We start from the raw sequence: 10000 nt of genomic DNA on the forward strand, positions 1-10000 counted from the left end.
CGGCCAGGCCGTGGTCAGCTGGTTGTGGAGCGGGTACCCGCTGGTGGAGAAGGCCGCTAGTCCGCCCGGCATCTTGTACTCTCTGGCGATGATGTTCTCGATGGCAAACGGGTGTTTGAAGCTGGACGGCTGCGTCACGGAGCTCAGGTTGTATCCGCCCGGCATCTGCGGGAGGTGCGCGGCGGCGTGCAGCGCGCTGAGCCGCAGCTTGGCCTGCTGCTGCAGGTAGTGGGCGGTGTCCTGCGGCTTGCTGGGAGCCAGCGGGTCCGTCACCAACATGCCGCCCACTTTAAAGCGCTTCCTGCGCCGCAGAAAACTTCCGTTCTCAAACATGTCACCGCAGCTCGGGTGCAGAGCCCAAAAACTGCCCTTACCGGGCTGGTCCGGTCTGCGAGGGATCTTGATGAAGCAGTCGTTGAAGGAGAGGTTGTGCCGCAGGGAGTTCTGCCACCGCTGCGTGTTCTCCCGGTAGTACGGGAAACGGTCCATGATGAACTTGTAAATGTCACTGAGAGGGAGCATCTTCTCCGGGCAGCTCTGGATGGCCATGGCCGTGAGGGAGATGTAGGAGTACGGAGGCTTCTGGTCGCTGTACGTGTTCCTCCCCGGGCGAGGCATCGTTCACTGAAACCACTTCAGTCTCCGTCTGCAGAGAGCAGAAAAGACTTTTTACCAACTTTGTCCAAACAGTTCCAACTATTGAAAACACCGTTACGCACGAAAATAATTGTATTTGGCACGCATGGTCCCGTCTTTTACGCACTCAGCTGGAGCCGCAACTCCGCCTTGAAGTTGAGGAAAAGTTGAAGAAGCTGGTTCCTCCTCTGGTTCCTGTTGCCCGCTGCGGGTCCCCTCTTCATGCCCCGCTGATGAGCTGCGCTAAGCGGCTGCTGCTGCCTCCTCCATGTCCTCTCCCGGTCTGTCCCGTCTGCCGGCTGGACGGCGGTGACATGAGCAGAAAGACCCCCGGAGAGGTGCTTCATTAATGGGCCACTTCTTCACCATCACATGATCACAGCCAGGAGGAGGGAGGGGGGGGGGGGAGGGGGGGGGGCACGATGTGCTTTCCTTTACACGTATATTTACATGCACGCGCTGTGCCAAAACAAGTCACTTTCATTTGAAGCCGCGGCGACAAAAAGAGCTCAGCCGAGCAAAGAAGCTGCTTCTCGGGGATGTTTGTGTCGGAGCGGCGCTGCGCTCTGTGGAGGTATGTTAGTGTGTTTGGCAACATTTGACGCGCGTGTGTGTGTATGTGTGTGTGTGTGTGTGTGTGTGTGCGTGTGTGTGTGTGTAAGTGTGTTTGTGTGAGTGTGTGTGTGTGTGGACTGAGGGGCGCGCGGGGGCCTCTCACCAATTTACATTGACAAATAGATCCGCTGAGAGCTGCTGTTTGACAGTTTTCTTTGTTTCTGTTTCAAGTTTAGTTTTTTTAGCTGAAGCTGCAAAATGATCCGTAAGATGAAGAATACTTTAGAAACACATGTGAACACATGAATTATCTCTTCATTCACTTTCTTAAGTTATTTTGATTTCGGCTGAATTTCTTCACTTTGATTGTTTTTCATTTGACGTCACGTTGACCTTTAATGATGACGACATTTAAATTAACTTGTTTTACATTTAATGAAACGTCTCGTTTGTCTCTGAAAGATTTAAATCATTCATGATTAAATAATAAGAGAACGTTTTATTTCAACACGTTTTATTCCTTTGTTTTATTTTCAGGTTGTTTCGGGTTTATTATTATTATTATAACTATTATTACAATAATAATTATTATTATAACTATTATTAAATTATAATAATAATAATTATTATTAATATAATTATCAGTTAGAATTTAAATCAGAACAAGTTTAAATCAAAGCTGTAAAATTAAACTGCATTTTATTCAGAGCGACAATTTGAAGTCCAGTTTTCTTTAAAGAACTTTTGGTTATTATTGTTTTATTGTTTAATTGTTTTATTGTTACAAAATATTATATTTGACAATTTCCGTCACCACAAGTCCGCGCACACGCACGCAGGAGGTTATATATTATATTTCTAATGCTACTAATACTGCTATAATAATAATAATACAAATTATAATTTATTGTTATTCTTATTATTATAGATCAAAGCATAACACATGGATATTAGTTCTTGCTATCCTAACTAGAACTATTCTAATTATTATCAGACAATAATAAATAACATTAATATATTATATATAATATAATAATAACATGTCATAATATCTAATAATTAATTTAATTATCTGTGAGAGTTAATTGTTGGACTGATTGTTTGTAGAGAACACATTAATCAATAAACAGTTAAGAGTTTGACATATTATTAAAAAGCATCTGATGATATTTATGTATCTGAAGGTTTTAATATTCCCAGGGGGGGGGGGGGGGAGGGGTGGACACCAAACAGCCACTTTCACACGTCTGACCTCTGACCTGTGAGCTGATGATCTGCGCGTTCAGGATGCGGAGACACGGGGGGGGGGGGGGGGGGGGGGGGTAGACACGCTCCGACATCACGGAGAACATTATGACGACATTCTCATCTTTAATATTTTGATGAATATTAATCTTCTTCCTCTAGTTTGGCACTGAAATTATTTTATAATATATGTAAACTATTATATATTATATATACATATATTATATATTATATATATAATATATATGTAATATAATATATAAAATATATAATTCAGAAAACCGTTTGTGTTGCTTTCATGCATTTTTCTCATTGTTAAAATATAACTTAATTATAAATTATTTAGTGCTTTTGTCTTTAATGTTGATTTAAGCACTTTATTATTATTATTATTATTATTATTATTATTATTGTTATTGTTATTGTTGTTATTGTAATGTAGACTTTTATTAACAGTGTCACTTTAAATCATCTGATGTAGATTTAAATAATTAAGTCTGTTATTTATACATTTACATTTATTTATTGAATGAAATAACAATAATACACATAATTATGTAATCCTTAAAACAAAATCGTGAATACTAATATTATAAATGTATATATGCTTATTTATAATACGATTATAACTAATTTCATGTTAAAGGACAAAAACATCCGGCAGAGTTTAGTTGATTATTCATCTACTTATTAAAATAACAACAAATCAAATAATAATAATAACAATTAAAACAAAAATAATATTAGTTATGACAAGAATACTTATTATGATGATGTTTATTATTGGTATAGTAGTTATTATTATTATTGTTATTATTATTATAAACAGGTTGAGAATATTCGTTATACTGTCAATTCATTTACAGGATGATTTTAATTAGCATGTTATTATTGTGTGTGTGTGTGTGTGTGTGTGTGTGTGTGTGTGTGTGTGTGTGTGTGTGTGTGTGCAGAGACTCATCATCTACAGTCTTTGTTTGAACTCGTCTGATAACTTGACTCTACAGAGAAGATGATGAAGATGATGAAGATAAGTCCGTTATTTCCTTCAGTTCACTTCTGTTTTCATGTTTCTCCATCAGAGGATTTCTGTTCCGCAGATGAGACGCTGCTCAACCTTCTCCTAATATATTATAATAGATTATATTATGTATAATATTATATATATATATATATATATATATATATATATATATACACATATATATATATATATATATATATATATATATATATATATATATATATGTGGCTGTAATCTTATTTGTTTTCCTAAAACATGATCTTTAAAGATCTGGAAATACTCAGTTTGGTGAAGCAGCTGACTGAGGACTACAATAATCCTCAGCTTCAAATGAATGTGTGTGTCTGTATGTGTGTGTGTGTGTGTGTGTGTGTGTGTGTGTTAAATTGCAGAGTAGCAGCGGTGGCGGAGGTGCTTCAGCACGCACCTCATCATCCCTCGACACTTCAGCTGCACCCCGAGTTTGAAAGGAGGCAGACCACACACACACACACACACACACACACACACACACACACACACACACACACACACAGCGCTGTATTGTTGGAGGCAGATGGAGAGCTGATCAGTTGGAGTTCTTCCTCAGGGGACAAAGAAAGTAGCAGATTTACATGTAAATTTATGTTGCTCTCGAACACAGTGTCGGAGAGTCACACACACACAGACGGACAGACGTCACACACACACAGATGGACAGACGTCTCACACACACACAGACGGACAGACGTCACACACACACAGACAGACAGACGTCACACACACACACAGACGGACAGACGTCACACACACACACACAGACAGACAGACGTCACACACACACAGACGGACAGACGTCACACACACACAGACGGACAGACGTCACACACACACACAGACGGACAGACGTCACACACACACAGACGGACAGACGTCTCACACACACACACAGACGGACAGACGTCACACACACACAGACAGACAGACGTCACACACACACAGACGGACAGACGTCACACACACACAGACGGACAGACGTCACACACACACAGACAGACAGACGTCACACACACACAGACAGACAGACGTCACACACACACAGACGGACAGACGTCACACACACACAGACGGACAGACGTCACACACACACACAGACGGACAGACGTCACACACACACACAGACGGACAGACGTCACACACACACAGACGGACAGACGTCACACACACACACACAGACAGACAGACGTCACACACACACAGACGGACAGACGTCACACACACACAGACGGACAGACGTCACACACACACACAGACGGACAGACGTCACACACACACAGACGGACAGACGTCACACACACACACAGACGGACAGACGTCACACACACACACAGACGGACAGACGTCACACACACACAGACGGACAGACGTCACACACACACACACAGACAGACAGACGTCACACACACACAGACGGACAGACGTCACACACACACAGACGGACAGACGTCACACACACACACAGACGGACAGACGTCACACACACACAGACGGACAGACGTCACACACACACAGACGGACAGACGTCACACACAGACAGACAGACGTCACACACACACAGACGGACAGACGTCACACACACACACACACACACAGACAGACAGACGTCACACACACAGACGGACAGACGTCACACACACACAAACACAGACAGACAGACGTCACACACACAGATGGACAGACGTCACACACACAGACGGACAGACGTCACACAAACACAGACGGACAGACGTCACACACACACACACAGACGGACAGACGTCACACACACACAGATGGACAGACGTCACACACACACAAACAGACGGACAGACGTCACACAAACACAGACGGACAGACGTCACACACACACAGACGGACAGACGTCACACACACACACAGACACGATTTCACTCAGGTTGAAGTTTGGTGGAGCGATGCTATAAATACACCATGAAGCTCGTTAAGGACGTCTTACTGTTTAGTTATGAACCCTCTAAACAGATTTATTGGATTTATTGAAACGACTGATGTTGTTTACAATACCACTTCTACATTATACTACATTATACAACAATACACTACATTATACTACAATAGACTACATTATACTACATTATACTACAATATACTACATTATACTACATTATACAACAATATACTACATTATACTACAATATACTACATTATACTACAATGTACTACATTATACTACATTATACTACAATATACTACATTATACTACATTATACTACAATATACTACATTATACTACAATATACTACAATATACTACATTATACTACAATATACTGCTGTCAACTCACACTGCAAAATAAAACAAGTGTGACCTCTGACCTCATCGCTCTCCCTGTAGTCCCCACCTCCTGAATAAAACTTGCTGACTGTTTCCAAATCATCAAATCTCTGAGATTTCTCTTCCTCTGCTTTCAGATTTCTCCTTTTCTGCTCTCAGATTTCTCCTCCTCTGCTCTCAGATTTCTCCTCCTCTGCTCTCAGATTTCTCCTTTTCTGCTCTCAGATTTCTCCTCCTCTGCTCTCAGATTTCTCCTCCTCTGCTCTCAGATTTCTCCTTTTCTGCTCTCAGATTTCTCATTCTCTGCTCTCAGATTTCTCCTCCTCTGCTCTCAGATTTCTCCTTTTCTGCTCTCAGATTTCTCATTCTCTGCTCTCAGATTTCTTCTCCTCTGCTCTCAGATTTCTCCTCCTCTGCTCTCAGATTTCTCCTCCTCTGCTCTCAGATTTCTCCTTTTCTGCTCTCAGATTTCTCATTCTCTGCTCTCAGATTTCTTCTCCTCTGCTCTCAGATTTCTCCTCCTCTGCTCTCAGATTTCTACTCCTCTGCTTTCAGATTTCTCATTCTCTGCTCTCAGATTTCTCCTCCTCTGCTCCCAGATTTCTCCTCCTCTGCTCTCAGATTTCTCAGTCTCTGCTCTCAGATTTCTCACTCTCTGCTCTCAGATTTCTCATTCTCTGCTCTCAGATTTCTCCTCCTCTGCTCCCAGATTTCTCCTCCTCTGCTCTCAGATTTCTCAGTCTCTGCTCTCAGATTTCTCACTCTCTGCTCTCAGATTTCTCATTCTCTGCTCTCAGATTTCTCCTCCTCTGCTCTCAGATTTCTCAGTCTCTGCTCTCAGATTTCTGCTCTTCTGCTCTCAGATTCCTCCTCCTCTGCTCTCAGATTTATTTTCCTCTGCTCTCAGATTTGTAGCTATGATTTAGTTCCCTTCAAAGCTTAAACTGAACATACTCTTGTTGAAAGAGCTCTGTTGCCAGTGTGAGCTAACGTTGGCTTGATGCACAGTTAACTTTAGCTTTGTCCGTGGTCTATAAGCTTATTGATTGTCAGTGGTATTCATCTTGACTATTGTAGTAGCATGCTGCTGCGTTCATAAACACCTACAATGAAATAAAGATGGACTCCTTATACATGACTAATAAAACTGAAACTTGATGTCTGGTTGCAGAAGCTTTGTCTCCTCTGCCATTACAGCCCTGAACAAAATACCACACTGTGTGTAAATGAGTGTGTGTAAATTTACACACAAATCAATGTGTATTTATGACCAAAAACCTGTTTTCATTTGCAGATTGTCAGAGAAAATTTCTCTCCTGAGTTGTCAATAAAGTCTCAAACAGCATCACAGCAGCATTGTGTTTCTGTGTCTGATAAGCCTTCAAAGTCGTGGATCTGTTTATAGTCCACAGTTTATAGTGTTTAGTCTTAACATATTCAGATTAAGATATTACATTATTAAAATGTAATCAGTGGTCACTGTCAACACAAATGACCAACACCAGAAACAGGAAAGACTAAACACTTGGCTGAGTCAGCTGACTCATCACAGCGTTTCTCCTGGAAGAAATTCAAGAAAACACTATTGTGTGTTTTTACTTTAATAGCAATTACAGGATTTAGTTTTGAACTGTGTCCTTTTTGTTTTTTACTAAAACAAACTTCATCTGTCTCTGAACAGTTTTGAATATCATTTAGTTTGATGTAACCATCATTTTAATTTAGATGTCAGAGAGGAAATAGAAGTTCCAATGTGTGTTTACTGGTTAGAGTTGGTAACCACACACCATGATGAGCTCAGCGTTCACGTAAACATCCAACTAGAGAACATGAACCTGTGTGTGTTTCCTCTGGTACACATTTAGATATTCCTCTGGTGTTGACTCAATCGAGCGCCGCCGAGGCTCCAATTTGTGACGGATTAATGACGACCCCTCGCTGCTGCCGCCACCGCAGGTTAGCAAGGCCCTTATTATGAAATAAATGAATGGGTGCCACTGAATGTGTCATGGCCGTTACCACCCAGCACGCCCTCTACCCCCCCCCCCCCCCATTGGTGGCTGCTGATATATCAAGAGGAGGAGAGAAAAGCTGTGAAACCAGTTACATGGACAGTTCTCTACATGTTCAGCAGCTTCAATCCAGGATTGAAGCTGGGAGCCGGGTTAGGGGGTTAGGGTTAGCAAACTGTGGACTCAAACCACTTTGACTTAAGGGGGGGGGCACCATCTTGGACAACAGTATGCGGTTCTGTTAATACATTTTCTAATACTCTCTTCAAATACAACATTTGTTTAATATTTTAAAAGTCTAAATAAAGCAAGCGTGTTTCCACCGACTCGTGTTTTGTGAATATATATGTATGTATTTATACAGTATACTGTATGTATTTATGTATGTATGTATGTATGTATGTATGTATAAATTAAAGTGCTGCATAAGAAGAAGAAGTGACTAAAAGACCATTTGTGGTAGCTTTATGTAAAATGTGAGGAAGGTGTCTCCACACACTCGTCATGCTTCAAGTATGTCCTCGTTCATTCACTCTGTTTAATTACTTTTACACTTAAACAGGAAACACTTTCTGCACATATTTTCTCCTTTTTTCAAATCACCGACGTTTCTACACCGTTTTTTTAGTGGACAAATTGCACTTAATGTTGCGTGACTGACAGTTGTCTCTCTTCAAGTCTCTGGTGGACATCATCAGAGCAAAACATGACAAGTATAGTTTATGATTATAAAAAACAAACAGCTGTTTGTTCCTCATGAGAAACGAGAAGCCAAATCAAGTTCACTAACGGCACTTCAACTCAAACTCAAACCACCTTCTTTTCCTAAATCTAACTAAGTAGTTTTGAAACGGAGTTGTTTCCTGTGAAGACGGAAGTTTATTTTGAAAAGACTGTATTCATGTTATGAGCAGAATTTAACACGTGTTGCAAACTTTCACACACAAAACGAGTGGTAACTTTTCGTAAGATATCATACGAACGTTGGTGTGAAGGTGTGAAGGTATGGGTACACCGTATCAGTCAGTTAGGGTTTCTCTCACCTGATTGAGGCCTGAAAGGTAAAAAAAAGATTGACGGGTTTATCACGGTCTGCTTTGCTTTGTCTGGATCTCTGTGAAGCAAGGCACCAACGGGGCCAGGATCGCTAGTTCAATTCTCGGCAGTGGGCCCGGGTCCGCTCACGCTCAAGTGATTCTCTGTGTTCAGGAGCCCATTACTTCAATTAAACCGCTGATTAAGCAAATTGGAGGCTAATTAGTAAACGAGCGGCGTTCTTCAGGAGAGCTGCTAATTAGGGAGGCGATTAGCGTCTGTGAAGAGCAGCGAATGAGGCGTCGGCTCTCGTTAAGAGATTATGACTCCACCAGGCTTTACATCTGTACACGTGATTAAAGAGGCTGTCATTGACTCTCTAAAGGAACGCTATGAAACGACCACGTGTTGGTGTCTCTGGTAGAGATGCAGCTATGGCCCTGGTTCTGGAGCTTTTGGTCGTATCACATGAGCTTCCTTGGCAGATGGAAATTTACAAGAAGTCTCTAAAGTGTTCCCCAATGGAAGTTCAAACATCTACGATGACCCAAGTCCATCGGCTGATGAAGGTCATGTGATACCCTTGAAGGCTCCAGGTTAAGGTCAGGTTGGTTTCATGGTGAAGACTGAGCTGTTTAAAGTTTGGGAAGAAACCCACTGGAACTAAATCTGATGAAACATATTGAATGTAACACATGGGGCTTTGTGTATGTACATGTACATGTAGATGTGTACACCCTCTAAACATATATATATATATACATGCACATGTGGATGTAGATGTATATATTGTGACGACCCCCCCCTTCCAGTAGGAGTCTGTGTCCTGTTTCCTCTCAGTTTGTCTCTCAGGATGTTAATCGGCCACTGATGAGCGACACCTGAGTCTGGTTTGGTCCCAGCTATAAAGGCTGCCCCTCTTCTTGGCTGACACGGCTGCGTATTTGTTTTGATTGATTGATTAGTTTAGTTTGATGATTTGTTCTTAAATCAATGTATATTTATTACTTTTTCCTCTCGTCTCGTCTCCCTTATGTTACAGCCTTTGAGCCGGGTTGTAACATATGGGGGCTCGTTCTACCTTGATTGACCAGGTTTAGATTTGTGTAGAGAAGTTGACTCTGCTGGTTGTAATTGGCTTCATGAGCAGAGACTGATTTTA

At 41.6% G+C, this 10000-nt stretch overlaps 1 protein-coding gene across 1 annotated transcript in view; it reads right to left on the reverse strand.

The window, feature by feature from the left end:
- Positions 1 to 933, reverse strand: part of LOC137886351 (forkhead box protein B1-like) — a 1944-nt gene extending 1011 nt beyond the window's left edge. Inside the window, exons 1-2 of the mRNA XM_068728783.1 lie at positions 764 to 933; positions 1 to 646 (exon numbers count right to left, since the gene is read on the reverse strand). The exon at positions 1 to 646 is cut by the window's left edge and continues 1011 nt beyond it. Coding sequence (XP_068584884.1) covers positions 1 to 618 — 618 coding nt within the window. The 5' untranslated portion in view covers positions 619 to 646; positions 764 to 933. The remainder of the gene's footprint in view (positions 647 to 763) is intronic.
- Positions 934 to 10000: the final 9067 nt, after the last annotated feature.

Source organism: Cebidichthys violaceus, unplaced genomic scaffold (genome assembly GCF_023349555.1).
Source record: "Cebidichthys violaceus isolate CVI_PGR_0920_01 unplaced genomic scaffold, fCebVio1.0.p SCAF_43, whole genome shotgun sequence".
Lineage (NCBI taxonomy): Eukaryota > Metazoa > Chordata > Actinopteri > Perciformes > Stichaeidae > Cebidichthys > Cebidichthys violaceus.